The 15,293-nt window shown below is 54.6% G+C and overlaps 1 protein-coding gene across 1 annotated transcript in view; it reads left to right on the forward strand.

Moving 5' to 3' along the window:
• The window catches only part of VWCE (von Willebrand factor C and EGF domains), a 30,298-nt gene that overhangs the window by 6,957 nt on the left and 8,048 nt on the right, over positions 1–15,293 (forward strand). The window contains exons 5-15 of the mRNA XM_089914730.1: positions 683–799; positions 3,350–3,466; positions 4,363–4,491; positions 5,486–5,928; positions 6,011–6,104; positions 7,312–7,394; positions 9,085–9,172; positions 10,937–11,022; positions 12,564–12,681; positions 13,309–13,394; positions 14,733–14,829. Of these exons, the coding sequence (XP_089770856.1) occupies positions 683–799; positions 3,350–3,466; positions 4,363–4,491; positions 5,486–5,928; positions 6,011–6,104; positions 7,312–7,394; positions 9,085–9,172; positions 10,937–11,022; positions 12,564–12,681; positions 13,309–13,394; positions 14,733–14,829 (1,458 nt within the window). The remainder of the gene's footprint in view (positions 1–682; positions 800–3,349; positions 3,467–4,362; positions 4,492–5,485; positions 5,929–6,010; positions 6,105–7,311; positions 7,395–9,084; positions 9,173–10,936; positions 11,023–12,563; positions 12,682–13,308; positions 13,395–14,732; positions 14,830–15,293) is intronic.

Below are 15,293 nucleotides of genomic sequence, written 5' to 3' on the forward strand. Positions count from 1 at the left end.
CGGGAACCTGAGCTTCAGCCAGACTGGGCTCCTGGCGGTTCCTGTGCTTCGCAGAAGCTTCTCGGACACTCTGCGCTCTATGGGCCCCCCTCCTGATGCCTCTTGGTCCTCTCAGCCCACCTCCCTTCCAGCACACACCTGCCGTGGCCGGGCGGTCCCTGGTAGGGCGCATACCGCCGGCCGCACGCCGGCCTCTCGTGGGTGTGTGTCGTGGTTGTGTGTTGTGGCTCCTACGTTCTCAGGCCGCAGCCATCTGGAGAGTCAGCACTGTGTCTTAGTGACATTTGTGTCCTCGGCAGCCCCCTTCCAGGTCTGCTGCACGCAGGCGGTGCTCAATAAGCATTTAAGGGAATTTAATCAGCCTTCCTGCCCATTCCCCCTGCCCTTTTGGGGTTGCCCTGCAGGTGGGACCACTGGAAATAGTTCTGTCTCAGCCAGCCTCTCCGTTGTCTGTTCTGCGTGGGTCAAAAAGAGACCTGGCCCCTCGGCCTCTTCTTTCTGGGGGCATCCCTAAAGCCTGTATGACTTACCTGGTGCCTTCTTTCTTCCTGGGGTGGGGGTGGGTTCCACCCTGCCGAGGGCAGGCCCCGTGTGGGCACAGGGTCCTCGTGGGGTGCATATTCTCCCCACACCCGAACCACGTTCAGCGTGAGCTATGCAAGAGTGTTTCCTCGCTCCTCAGACATCGATGAATGTTTAAGCTCCTCTTGTGAGGGCCACTGCGTGAACACAGAAGGCGGGTTCGTGTGCGAGTGTGGGCCGGGCACGCAGCTGTCTGCTGACCGCCACAGCTGCCAAGGTGAGTGGCTCTGGAAGGGGTAATGATGGTGCCGTCGCCACCGCCGCTAGGCTCTAATGCTGAACTCACGGCCCTGCCAGGCCCAACGCGTGCTCTCCAGGCATGAAGGCGTTTCGGCTTCACCACAGCCCTCTGAGGGAGATGCTGCCCTCATCCTCACTTCCTGGATGGGGCTCGCCCACGGCCCTTCTGTCCGTAGGGGCAGAAGGAGTCGGCCTGCGTGCGGGCGCGTCTGACGCCGGGGCCTTTGCTCTGGACCACGACTCAGTAGAAGCTGCTGCTGCCATCACTGTAGGGTGGGGGGGGGGTGGGGGCGAGGGAGCGGCCGAGACTCACCAGGAGGAGGAGGCCACTGAGCTGGGGGAAGGCCGAGGGGGCGGCTGACACGTCCCGGGGGCTCTGTGGGAGAGCCGTGCTGCGACAGAGTCACCTCAGCCACCTGCCGGGGTGCTGGGCCGGGCTCTGGAGACACACGGCCAAGAAGAAAACATCCTGCCCCCCAGCAACCTCCCCACTCCCCCCACCCCCGGTCTGGTGGGAGGGGAAGAACAACCCGGGTCGAGGGGCTAAGTGCTGTGGGAACCCAGGGGAGAGAAGGAATCTTTTCTCCTAAGTGAACAGGATGAGCGAGACCTTTTAAAATAATGACTCATTCCTTAAAAATGATTTTTATTTACAGAAATTATGTCAGGAAACATCCTCTCTTTAACAAGGAAGCTAAGACAGAAGCTCCCCTTGATACTGTGGTATCATTTTCTGGGTGTTTGAAATTTTCATAAATTATTTTAAAAGTTTTTTTTTTTTTCTTCGATACGCGGGCCTCTCACTGTTGTGGCCTCTCCCGTTGCGGAGCACAGGCTCCGGACGCGCAGGCTCAGCGGCCATGGCTCATGGGCCCAGCCGCTCCGCGGCATGTGGGATCCTCCCGGACCGGGGCACGAACCCGCGTCCCCTGCATCGGCAGGTGGACTCTCAACCACTGTACCACGAGGGAAGCTCTTTAAAAGTTTTAAAAGTCATGGCCCTAGCCCCAGACCATCTCTCCCACGCCCAACCTCTATGCTCCCTAGAGAATAGCCCTGGTGTCTTAGTATCTGCTTGGGCTGCTATAACAAAATAGCACAAACTGGGTGGCTTAAACAACAAAAATTTATTCTCACAGTTCTGGAGGCTGGGAAGTACAAGATCACAGTGTTGGCCCACTCAGTTACTGGTGAGGGCTCTCTTCCTGCCTTGCAGACAGCTACCTTCTCTTTGTGGCCTCACAAGGCAGAGAGAGAGCAAGCTCTCTCATGGCTCTTCTTCTAAGGGCAGTAATCCCATCATGAGAGCCCCACCCTCAAGACCTCATCCAAACCTAATTATGTCCCAAAGGCCCCACCTCCTAATATCATCACATTGGGGGTTAGGGCTTCCATTTATGAATTTGGAGGGAATGCAGTTCATCCATAGCACTTAGTTATCAATCTGACGAGTGCCCTGCCTGCCTCTCCCCAGTATGTGTACGTACACACATGTGCACTTACAGAGATATGACGATAAGAGATGGGTGGCTTACAGCTGTTGAACTCCTGTATTCCTGGCACCATGCTAAGCATTTAACATGCATTTTCTCAATTTTGTCCTCAAAATTGTCCTATGAAGTTGGTACTGTTTATTTCCATTTTCCTGGTAGGAATACTGAGGCTTAAAGAAGTTAACCTTCTCAAGATCACATTAGGGCTTCAATGTGAACCCAGTCATTCTTCTGCCTGCTTTTTTCCCTTCAACAATCTGTCATGAAAATCTCTTCACATCGGGGTCAATGGACTTGCTTTATCCTTTTCAGCTACTACCTGGTACTGCGCAGTGCAGATATCCCGTAGTTTACTCACTCTTCTCTTACTGATGAACATGCAGATCATTTCCAGCTTTTTCCCAATTTCAAACAATGGCTTGGGGAAGCTTTGACAGAGGAGGTAGTATAGAAGCTGAGTTTTGAGGTATGAGTAGGAGTTTTCCAGCCAGACAAGATGGGAAGGTATTCCAAGCAGATAGGAGAACATGGGCAAAGGGGGAGGGCCACAAGAGCATGATGCCTTTGGAAGATGGCAAGAATTTGGGCCAGAGTAAAGGTGAGGGGCAAGGAGAGAGGTGGGAAAGGCAGCCCAGGACTCGTGGTGCTGCACTGGTGCTTGTGGGAGCCTTGGAGGGATTTTAAGCAGAAAGTGGCCTGATCAGAGGTGCCCTTTGGTCAGAACATCCTGGGGGCTCTGTAGAGGGTGGCTTGGGAGGAGCACAGGAGGGGCAGAGAGACACACAAGGCTGTTGTTATCCTCTAGGCCAGAGACAAAGCCCAGGGCATCTGGGCTAGGGTATGGCAGTGAGAGTGGAGAGAAGTGGGCTGGTCCAGGGAGGACTTAGGAGTTGATAGACTGAATGTGGGTGGTGAGAAGGAGAGGGGTTACGAGTCGGGTAGGAGATAGTGATGAGAGAGGCAGGAAGAGAGGACCACCTATTTCCAAAACTCCACGCGGAAATGAGCTCCAGCTGTGTCCTGTTCCCTTCCAGACACTGATGAATGCCTTGGGACCCCCTGCCAGCAGAGATGTAAAAACAGCATTGGCAGCTACAGGTGTTCCTGTAGAACTGGCTTCCATCTGCACGGCAACCGGCACTCCTGTGTAGGTAAGGCAGGGGACCCTGTTGTCTTCACACTTAGGCTGCCAATCAGGAAGACGGACAGGGCGAGCCCAGGGACAGGGAAAGGTCAACAGTCTGGACCTCCTGGTTCCCTGGAGCCGGCAAGTGCTTGAGCCTTTGCTCAGAGCCTGCCTTTCCCTGGGGTTGGCGTGGCTCCTAATGGAAGACCCCGTCTCGGACTTTTCCTGGCCACGTGCCACTTTCATCCTGTTATGTTTCTCTTCCACCCTCTCCCAGATACACCCCAAGGATTCCTCTCTGCTCACCCATTTTCTTGGCTGCCTTAGCTCCCCTTGGTAAATAAAGCACGTTATGTCTTGGTTCCTCTGGTTTAGAAGGAGACCCCTGTTTTCCCAGCCCACTGCAGAAATTTCCAGAAAGGGATTGGCATGTTTGGCTTGAGCTTGGCTCATGGGTTGAAGGTGGGGTCCCATGGGCCTGAAAGAAGACCTTGTTCTAGCAGAGTTGGGTGTTTGTCCTGAAGCCTGCCCTGAGCAGTGTGGTGATTTTTGAGACTCTTTTTTCAGAAGGGCCCATAGCACCTGATGCCCAACAGTGGGTTGGTGGAAGGTTTGGAGGTGAGATTCGCAGTGGGGCCCATCCCCACCAGCCAGCACTTAATCATTGCTGCACAGGGCTGGGGTGTGAGTCACTGGTGCATTCATTATAATGCCTACTGGATGTATGAACCTTCCAAGGAGACTAGCACTAGACTTCAGCCCCATTCCCAGACATCTGAGTCACACTGGCACCCTGCGGCAGGGAAGGACCCCATAAGAACATGGCAGGGAGACTCCCCCAGCCTTTTGGGGTAAGGGATGGGGGAAGAAGGACTCGGTAGCCCCGATAAGGCAGCCGTCGGTAGCGAGGCTCTCCCGCAGATGTAAACGAGTGTCGGAGGCCACTGGAGAGGCGAGTCTGTCACCATTCTTGCCATAACACCGTGGGCAGCTTCCTGTGCACCTGCCGACCTGGCTTCAGGCTCCGAGCTGACCGAGTGTCGTGTGAAGGTGAGCGCTGGGCCCCGCCACCCGGCGCTGGGCCCCGCCTCCGGGCCCCTGGCCCCACCCTCCCGGACCGGGCCCTCTTCCTTCCCCCTGAATTTTTTTTCAGTTCATCTCGTTTGTTATTTCCAACATCCCCCTTTCATCCTTTCTGTCTCCTTCCACTTCTTTACCTATTCTTTTTTCTTTTTTTTTTTTTTGCGGTATGCGGGCCTCTCATTGTTGTGGCCTCTCCCGTTGCGGAGCACAGGCTCCGGACATGCAGGCTCAGCGGCCATGGCTCACCGGCCCAGCCGCTCTGCGGCATGTGGGATCTTCCCGGTCCGGGGCACGAACCCGCGTCCCCTGCATCGGCAGGCGGGCTCTCAACCGCTGCGCCACCAGGGAAGCCCCGCCCTCTTGTCTTTCTGTCTTTCAGACTGTTGGGCAGCTGCTGTCCATCTGCAGGGAAAATGTGCACTGTTCCTAAGTGTGTGTGTGTTTGAGTGTGTGTGTGTCTCAAGGGAGGCATCCTCTTGGAAGCTGGCCTGTCTGCCATGGGCCCAGAGAGGACCCTGGGCCCTTCCTCCCCCTGAGCCTCTGCACCTCCTCCTGGGAAGCCACAGCTGGATGGGAGGGTCGGGGACACACTCCTGTCACTCCCAGGTCGGATCCCTGAGGGCTTAGAGAAGGTCTGCGTGGTTCAGGAAAGCCCGAGTCTCGTTTGCGGCCGGCGGGGGAGGGAAGGGATTTGGCTGCACGTGAAGCAGCTGGGCCTCCCGCATCGCCAGCGTGTAACTTCGGGCTGCTCGTGGTACTTTTTCATCAATCTTCTCCCCGATCGTCACCGCAGCCCCATTAGTTTGAGGTTGAACTGGTGGTATTAGATCTATCATGTTGTTGAAGAAACTGGCCCAGACACATTCAGTGATTTGTGGTGGTGCGCCTGAGTCCACGCCCCTCGAATCTCGCCTCCTGCCCCTGCTGCCTCCCTGCAGACACCTCTGTGTTTCCGTTTCAGCTTTCCCCAAAGCCGTGCTGGCCCCATCTGCCATCCTGCGGCCCCTGCAGCACCCCTCTAAGATGCTACTGCTGCTTCCAGAGGCAGGCAGGCCCGCCCTCTCCCCAGGGCACAGCCCTCCTTCTGGGGCTCCAGGGCCCCCAACTGGAGTCAGGACCACACGACTGCCATCTCCCACACCTGCACTACCCACGTCCTCTGCTTCTGCCCTGACGCAGCTGCTGTCTGCCCCAATGGCCACCCCAGTGCCTAGTCCCTCTCCGTTGGGGACCCTCAGACCTCCCTCACGAATCCAGGAGAAGGTGGTGGTGACCCCTTCCTTGCCCAGGGGCCCTGAGGCCACGCAGCTGGCACCAGGGCCCTCTGCCTGTTGGCACCTGGGAGCCATGCATGAGTCCGGGAGCCGCTGGACAGAGCCTGGCTGTTCCCAGTGCTGGTGCGAGGTGGGTGTGAGGGGTCCCCCGGGCTTCCCTGGTCTGGTGTCTGGGGCATTGTGGTGGCTGGAACTCCAGTTTCTGCTTCTAGGATGGGGAGGTGACCTGTGAAAAGGTGACGTGTGAAGCTGCTTGTTCTCACCCGATTCCCTCCGGAGATGGGGGATGCTGCCCATTGTGTACAGGTGGGAGCTGGTCTGGGGAAGGCTGTGAGTTTCTCACATGGTACTGCCTCTTCCCTTTCCTAGCCTTTCTGCAGCTGAAAGGCTGTTCTCCAACTTCCGTGTGTCACCTGAAGGGTGATCCCTGGGCCTAGCCCCCAGAGCTTCTGATTTAGCAGGTGCTGGGTAAGGCCCGGGAATTTGCATTTCTAACGCTGCTGCTTCGGGGACCACACTTTGAGAGCCACTGGTCTGTGCCCTCAAGGGGAACTTTTGACCTTCCGGGGATCCTTTTTGAGCTTCGTTCTTTCATTTATTCCTTCATTCAGCAAGTTTCTCCAGACCCACTCTGCAGTCCCCTCCCCTGCCCCTGTCCCCCTCTACTGCAGGAGGAGTAATCGTTTATAAATTCTACCCCTGTTCTGATTCCCTCCCACAATCTGCTGACAATTTTTCATTTGCTTCCCATTGCTGTCAGCATAAAGACCTCAAATCTTACCAAGTCCTTCAGCAGAGCTCCTTAACACTCACCCTGCACGTGAATCGCTGGGAATCCTGTTAAAATGCAGATTCTCATTCAGTAGATGTGGGGAGGGGCCTGAGCAGCTGCATTTCTATGAAGCTCCTGGTGGTAAAGGTGTTGAGGTTGCTGCACTTCAAGCAGCAGTGAAAAAATCTTCCTAAGGGTTAAAATGAAAATGCAACTTGCTGATTTTCTTAATGATAATTGTGATTTTTTACTGTGTCCCTACTGTGTACTAAGCCCTGAGTGTAAATTGCTGTGTACATTCCATCTGAGGTTGTGCATCCTTCCAAGTCCCCTGCAGGGCATGTGGTGGTATTTCCACTTTACAGTAAAGACAGCTGAGTCCCAGAGAGGTTGAGTGACACATCCAGGTCCAAAGCCACTCAGGTGACAGGCCAGGTTTGGAACCTGGGGCTGTCTGGCTGCCTTTCCTGCCTTATGGCAATAAAATGCCATGCTTTCAACACAGTTCTGGGTTTATCAGACATAAATGGGACCCTCCCAGGGCACCCTGTGTGGGTGTCTCCTGTAGTTCTCCAGGGGTCTTGGGACCACACCGTTCTGAGTACCTAGATCTGTCACTCCTGGGGCATCCGAGCCAGTGAGAGAAGGTTCCAGGTACATTATGCCTGGAAAAGTAATGAGACCTCAAGCTTCCTCTACTTTAAGAGGTCTGATGTCTCCACTCCTGTTTGTCTTTCAAAGGCTGTTTTCACAGTGGTGTCATCCGGGCTGAAGGGGACGTGTTTTCACCTCCCAACCAGAACTGCACTGTCTGTGTCTGTCTGGTGAGCATCACAAGATCCCTGAAGCCTCGTGGGTGTTTTCTTAACCTTTGGGGGTTTTAGAGGAAGGGGGAAAGACCGGATGTTAAAGGTGAGCTCGTTGAATGGAGGGGGAGTTCTCAGGTTGTGGATTTTGGTCGCAAGCTGTGGAATTTAAAAGCGTGGGGGGTGGGAAGCCTGTAGTGTGTGGAGTCAGGGAGGTTTTGCTGAGCAGAAAAGAGCCAACATGCAAACAGGGTCCATCTGTCTAGGAAGGGGAGGGGATGCAACTCCCTTGGAAACTTCCTACCAGGGAGGCCGTTTTTCTCTCCAGGCAAAATATTTGCCGGCACAATAAAGGTAGCCGCGTTGGGAGGGAGAGGGCTCATTACCAGACTCAGCTTGTTAAGAGTATTTTGCTTGAGGCAAATTCACTCCTCCAAGAATAGTTATTAAGTTCCTACCATGTGCCAGACCCAGCCAGAGGCTGTCCCTTGGATTGGGTTGTGAGCACCCGGTGCATACCAGGCAGGGGCTTGGTATTTTCCATTTAGTTCCTCACCCGAGGCTCCTGGTGGCTCTTCAGGGTCGGCTTTACAGTCCCCATTCTACAGGTGAAAAGACTGAGGCTGGGAGGTGGCAGAGCTGGGATTTGAGCCGTGGCCTTTCTGCATCCAAAGCCCAGGCTCTGCCCACCAACCCTCACTGCCTCTCATCTTTAAAAGCAGCCCTGGTCTGGCAGTGATGGCGGAAGCTGCAATGTAAAGGGGCGGGGGCATGTAGATCGCTACCGCCACCATTATTGAGCCCTTCCTGTGCGCCACACTTGTGAAGTGGCCAAGCGTTTTCGTGCCTGATCACATTTCACTCAATCCTTGGCAACCCCAGCAGAGGTGCCCTTTCCAGCTCATCTCACAGATAGGGAGACGGAGGCTCAGAGAGGTGACATACTTTGCCCAAAGTCACACGACTTGGAGGGGCAGACCCTGGACCTCAGGTCTGGCTGACTCCAAAGCTGGGGGCTTTTTTGTCTTAACTTCAATTTTTAAAAATTGAGTTTTAAATTTAACTCCTTGGCCGGTATTAGTCACTTAGTTCAAAACTCAGATGCACGGGAAGGTGTCTCTGGTGGAGGAACCTCTGTTCTCCACTTCTCAGCATCCTTCCGGAGCTTCTGTATGCCATGGGAGGGAATGCCATGGTGGGGGCAATGCCATGGGGGGCAGTGCCATGGGAGGCTAGGCTCATCCATTTTCATGAGGAAGGCAGCGTGCTCTACTCTCTGGTCTGCCCCTCGTCTTGGAAAGGGGGATGTCGGAAACTACACCATAATACACCCTGGTACTGGGCCCCAGCACTGTATCCTTGTGTGACCATGGTGGCATTTAAAGGTCTTGGATGGCTTCCCTTTTATTTTTTTAAAAAATATTTATTTATTTATTTATTTGGCTGCGCCGGGTCTTACTTGTGGCATGCGGGATCTTCGTTGTGGCATGCGGGATGTAGCCCTGACCAGGGATCGAACTGGGGCCCCCTGCATTGGGAGTGTGGAGTCTTAACCACTGGACCACCAGGGAAGTCCCAGGATAGCTTCCTTTAGGACGCTTTCATGTGGGACAGGAATCCTGAGGGTGGTGTGAAATAGGGAACAAGCTGGTTCTGTTGGGCCTCACGGTCTACCCTCCCCCACCTGCACCATCTCTCACCTCCTCAGGCTGGAAATGTGTCCTGCATCTCCCCCGAGTGTCCTCCCGGCCCCTGTCAGGCCTCCCTGAAGTCGGATTGCTGTACTTGTGTGCCAGGTAAGGGACTCTTTGTGGGGAGAGGACAGGGTGAATTTAGCTTTTTCGTAAAAAATGACGGGGGTGGAGCAGTGTCTTTCGAGTATGTTTTTTTTGGGGGGGTGGTGAGTGGAGGAGAGAGGAAGGAGATTGATTTCTGCTTTAGAAACTCAGATCAAATGAAGCATTTCAAAGTGCCCGTTTTAATTGAGCACCTACTGTGTGCATAGTGGTTTGGATGCTAGATTGGGCTCACAGCCCAGCCTGCCCCCTGCCAGGGTTGGTGCCTTTAACACAGACAGGAAGGGATTTGGGTCCACCCTTGGCGTGGCTCTGTCCCGAGACTGGGAGGGTGTCTCCCCTGCCCCACTAATGAGTTAGTCTTTTGTTAAAATGTGGTTCTCTTTCCTGAGATGACCTCATGGCCGTCACTGCTGGCTCTGGGCCGTTGTTCTGTGGGGCCCTTGCCAGTCCTGATCTCATTGAATCTGTGTGGTGCAGCCCTGAGGGAGTACCATTCATAGCCCCATTTTATAGATGAGGAAACTGAGGCTCAGAGAGGTCATCACTGCCCAAAGACACACACCAGTGAGTAAAGGAGCAGAGCTTGAACTCAAGCTTACCTGATTTCAAAGCTAGTGTTCTTACTAAATACTATTTTTCTCTTGACTTTTGAATGCTATTTTAATTTTATTTATTTATTTATTTTTGCCACGCTGCACGGCATGTGAGATCTTAGTTCCCCGACCAGGGATCGAACCTGCGCCCAGGCATTGGAAGCGCAGAGTCTTAACCACTGGACCACCAGGGAAGTCCCGAATATTATACAAGTTTTAGTTAAAACATTTTTTGAACAGGCAATATACTCCCTGTGAGGTAGGAATTGTTAATCCCATTCTACAGATGAGAAAACTGAGGCTTAGGAGAGTTTAAGTATCTTTCCTGTAGTGAGGTGTGTGGCTGGGATTTGAACCCAGTGCCCTCTGATTAAAGTCAGGTGGGCCCCGGCAGGTTTTTTTTTTTTTTTTTTTTTTTGCGGTACACGGGCCTCTCACTGCTGTGGCCTCTCCCGTTGCGGAGCACAGGCTCCGGACGCGCAGGCTCAGCGGCCATGGCTCACGGGCCCAACTGCTCCGCGGCATGTGGGATCCTCCCGGACCGGGGCACGAACCCGCGTCCCCTGCATCGGCAGGTGGACTCTCAACCAGTGCGCCACCAGGGAAGCCCCCGGCAGGTTTTTAAGGTTGTTTTTACCAGCAGGGATGGGGAATCTTCAGATGAGAGGCTCTCACTAAATCCTCCCTGCCTCCAGGGGCTGACAGCTTTCCCAGACCTTCCCGTAGGTGTCTGGGGCCATCTTTTTTCATTTCTTCTTTTCTCTTACTCTTTAGTTATTCCAGGCTTCCCATCCTTCTTGGTTAAGGACCTTATTTTGCATGTGGTTCATTCTCTGTCAGTTTTTTTTTTTCCTTTTTTTTGGCCACACCGTTAGGCATGTGGGATCTTAGTTCCCTGAGCAGGGATTGAACCCGTTCCTCCTGCATTGGGAGCTCAGAGTCTTAACCACTGGACGGCCAGAGAAGTCCCTCTCTGTCAGTTTTTAACTACTGGTGTACCTTTAGGTGAGGGTTTGGAGGGGAGCAGCGATTGGGCTGTTGGGTGTGGGTGTGCCGTGGAGTATTGTGGGGGTGTGTTTTCTTCCCAGAGACCCCCCCCACCCATTTGCTCCCCCTTTTCTTTAGCTGCCCAGAGACCTTGAGCTGCCTCTTCCTTTCTCCTCCTCAGTGAGATGCTATTTCCATGGCCAGTGGTATGCAGACGGGGCTGTGTTCAGTGGTGGTGGTGACGAGTGTACCACCTGTGTCTGCCAGGTAGGGGGCTGAGTGGGTGGGTGCTGGGGAGGGGCAGGGCACACGACACTCTCAGGATGCCTTGACCAGGAGAAGAGGAGCTGCCATGCAGCAAAAGGGAAACTGAGGCGAGAAAGAGACTAAAGGGGCCTTAGCATTCACCAAGGCCTTCCCGCAGTCTCCTTGAAGTTCGTCCTTCAGCATTGCTATTTATAGAGCACCTACTGTGTGCCTGGGACAATGCTGGGTGCTGGGGACACAGTTGAGCACAAGACAGCCCTAGCCCCCTCTGTCAGGGGCCCACAGCTAGGTGGGCAATGGACAGGGCAGCGGGGCTCTTAACCAGACTGTGGGCTTCAGGGAAGCCTACTTGGAGGGAGGGATGCTAAGCTGAGACCTGAAGGATAACTAGGACAACCCGGTGAGGAGCTGAGACAGGTGTGCCTGGCAGAAGGCACTGCGTGAACAGAAGGCGGGAGGCGGGAGAGAGCAGGGCATGTTCTAAGGCCTGGGGGTGTGCATTCCGGCTGGAGCCCGGACCGCGAGAGGGACTGGAAATGCGACTGAGGCGGGGATCCTGTTCGGGCTGAGTTCCAAGAACAGGGCCTGGGGTGGGCTTCTCGTGTAAGTGGTTTTCTGAAGGAGTGCTCTCGGGAGAGACTGGCTGGGGAAGCAGGTCAGGCAGGGGGAGGGGCCACGAGAAGAGGGGTCTCGGGCTGATGCCGTGGGGAGCTCTGCGGTGTGAGTGGCACCGCAGAGGTGGGTGTGTCCAGAGGCCAGGGAGCTGGGCTCTTCTGCCCCCAGCATCAGGTGGTTGTAGGTACTTCCTTGCTCCCCGGGGAGTGGGGGTGAACGAACCATCCAGGCACCTGGAGGACGTGACCCTCATCAGCCAAGGGGCCGTGCTTAGGGGAAGGGGTCTGCGAGGGGGTGGCGACAGCCTGTGCGTCAGTCTCAGTCATGAAGGGCTTTGCCAGCAGGCAGAGGGTTTGGACTTGGTGAGCTGCCCAGGGTTTGAAGTGGTGAGTGCTGTGATCGGACTGGTGCCTGAGAAAGTTCTCTGGCTGCAGGTGACAGTGGACTGCAGCGAGAGCAGAAAGCTGTTGCAGAGGTGAGAGGAAGAGATTCTGGAGGCTTAAGCTAGGGCAGCCGGGGACCCAGCAGCCACGCAGCCGCCGTATTCCTGGGACCCTCTCCCAGCCTCACCCCAGCCCCCAGGGAAGGACTCACCGTTCCTTCCACTCTTACTCCCTGGAAATCTGTCACTTTTTTTTTTTTTTTTTGCCGTACGCGGGCCTCTCACTGTTGTGGCCTCTCCCGTTGCGGAGCACAGGCTCCGGACGCGCAGGCTCAGCGGCCATGGCTCACGGGCCCAGCCTCTCCGTGGCATGTGGGATCTTCCCGGACCGGGGCACGAACCCGTGTCCCCTGCATCGGCCGGCGGACTCTCAACCACTGCGCCACCAGGGAAGCCCGAGATCTGTCACTTTTAGGGGGGTGACGGCAGCCTGCCAGCCTCCTCTTTGGCCCTCACTGGTTTGTGCCCCCTGGCTCTCTTCCAGAACGGGGAGGTGGAATGTTCCTTCACGCCATGTCCAGAACTGGATTGCCCCCGCGAGGAGTGGTGGCTGGGCCCTGGGCAGTGCTGCTTCACCTGCAGGGAACCCACACCCATGACAGGTGAGGCCGCTTAGCCCTGCATCCCAGGCTGCACCCAACACCAGGCCTGGATGCCCGAGCTGGGGGAGGCTGAGCTTCACTCGCTGAGACTCTGTGTGTGTGTGTGTAAGTGCTCTCTATGTGTGTTGTGTCTGTGTGTGTGTCTGTTTGTGTGTTTCAAGCTTGTATGTGAGTGACATCTGTGTGTGAGCTTGTGTACATGTGTCTGCGTGAGCTTGTGTACATGTGTCTGCGTGTTTGTGTGTGAGTGGTATCTGTGTGTGTGTTTTTGAGTGTGTGTGTCCGTGTGTTTTTGTTGTGTGTTTTATCTGTGTGCGTGTGTCTGTGTGGGAGTGGTTTCTGTGTGTGTGAATGGCTGTGTTTGTGGGTGTGTGTGGACGTGGACGTTTGTGTGAGCATGCCTGTGTGTACCAGGCTCTTGTTAGGCAGGAAAATTCACTAACTGAGTGAGCCAGGCGGCAGCAGCAGGCAGCTCTGGGCCCAGTGGGTGGCTGCGTGGCCTCAGTGTGAGTGAGCAGAGGTGTCTGTCTGTCCTTGCTGGGTGGCGCTGTAGGTCCCGCGGGCATTCAGGACCCTCCTTGGCACTTCTGCCCACTCGTCCTTTCTCCCCCGCTGTCCCCTGGCCAGGCTGCTCTCTGGACGACAACGGGGTTGAGTTTCCGGTCGGACAGATCTGGTCTCCCGGTGACCCCTGTGAGTTATGCATCTGCCAGGTGAATGACAACCTGCGCGCCTTCAGCTGCTTCCCCTGCCCTTCCCCGTCCCGGGCCGGGCATCCCTGCCCCTGCAGAAGCGGGGCCACCTCAGGCCTGTCCCAGTCTCGCTTCCATGCTATCACATCCCGTTTTTACAGAAGGGGCTGGGATCCAGGTTCTTCTGTCCTCGGTAGATTTTCAGGATGACAGAGCTTGGCAGTCTGTCTGTCGTAAGAGTGCTGTGTGACCCACTGTGCATGTGCGGGGAGCTGCTGGCCTAAGGAGCTGGAAATAGGATTCCCAGGAGCAGGTTTTCGCGGGGCACGGGTAACAGAGGGAGCTGGGCAGCCCGAGGCCTAGTAGTTAAGGCCTTTTCTGTGAAATTGCGAGGCTTCCTCCATTAATGTGAGTCACGTGACCTCACCTCATCAGAAGTGGGTGAGGGTGCGTGAGTTTTGAGAGTCAGATTGACAGACATGCAAGCACAGCTATTTACCAAGAAACGTGATCGTTTTAGCTCATGTTTAAGTACGGTTGGCTTTCCTTTCTGCTTTAAGAGAGTTTTTAGTCGCTTGAGCTTAGAGCTTTATTTCTCAAAATGAGGTTCCTGCACTGGCTGTGTCGTTGGCATCACCAGGGGAGTCTAGGTAGAACCTCAAGGCTGCACAGGGCTCGGACGCAGAACCTGCATTTTAATCCCCCGGCGACTCGCGTGCACATGAGCGCGTGAGAAGCGCGACCTTCAAGTCCCTTTGATGCACCATTTGTTAAAAAAGCCTTAGACCCTTAGAAAACTTGGAAACGTTTCATTGGAATTATAGTGGGGAGCAGAGTACATCCGCTGCCTTTTTTCTCCTTCAGGACTGATCTAGGGCACTCATATTACAAGAAAATAACACAAAACTTCAGCTTCTTACGAAAAAAAAAAAAGAAACTGTATATGGCACTTTCATCTTCTGAAAGACATTTCCGGTGGAATAGCTTTCTATAAAAATAGGATTTTATTGGACTCCATAGATTTGGGGTGAGCCAGGGTTTCAGGGAAACTCTGAGAAGAGTTTGGATGAGGTTGTGGTGCAGCCTTGGCTGCTGCGGGGAAGTGACGGGAAGCCGAGGAGACCAAAACCCCAGCTCTGGGATATGGGAAGGCTTTTTTCTGGAAGGCTCACACCCCCTTTCCCAAGTAGCCAGTCCTCTTTGGGGGGACCCCTGCCACTTCCCAGCTGCATCATGGCACCTCTTAGGGCAGGCTCCGGCCAGTTTGCAGCACCGTCCTTTCTTTTGGGGGCCTGTCGGGTGGGGAGGTGGGGACTGGCATGGCAGGTGGGGTCTTGGTGAAGTTCTTCCTCCCTTCAGGCAGATGGTTCAGTGAGCTGCAAGAGGACAGACTGTGTGGACTCCTGCCCTCACCCGATTCGGATCCCCGGGCAGTGCTGCCCTGACTGTTCGGCAGGTAAGGCCCTGCCTGGGGGGCCGGGGATGGCATAGCACCCCTGGCCCCCACATCTGGGGTCACCCTGTATCAGGCTTCTCTGTGCAAAGCACCACACATGCTTCATCTCTGCTTATCCTCGCAACAACCCCATGGGGCAACCCCATTTTAGAGATGAGGAAACTGAGGCTCAGGGACGGAAAGCAGTTTGCTCAAGGGAGGCCCTGTCTGGGTGCTGGAAGCAGATATGAAGATATGCAGAGCTTGCAGCCTAGGTGGGGTGATAAAGGAACATACCTGTGAGACAATTAGAGAACAGGGAGAGGAAATTAAAGTGATCCTTTATGTTTTAATAGTAATTTTCACCTTTTTCATTATTTCAAGAGTGATATTTTATTATAGAACATTTAGAAAATACAGAAAGCAAAGAAAAAAATTAAAAAGGACCCATTATCACTGTTAACTTCATGGTTTTATCTTCCTAG

This window comes from Delphinapterus leucas, chromosome 7, assembly GCF_059928025.1.
Source record: "Delphinapterus leucas isolate spDelLeu-1000000601 "Yukka" chromosome 7, BTC_Dleu_Yukka2, whole genome shotgun sequence".
Lineage (NCBI taxonomy): Eukaryota > Metazoa > Chordata > Mammalia > Artiodactyla > Monodontidae > Delphinapterus > Delphinapterus leucas.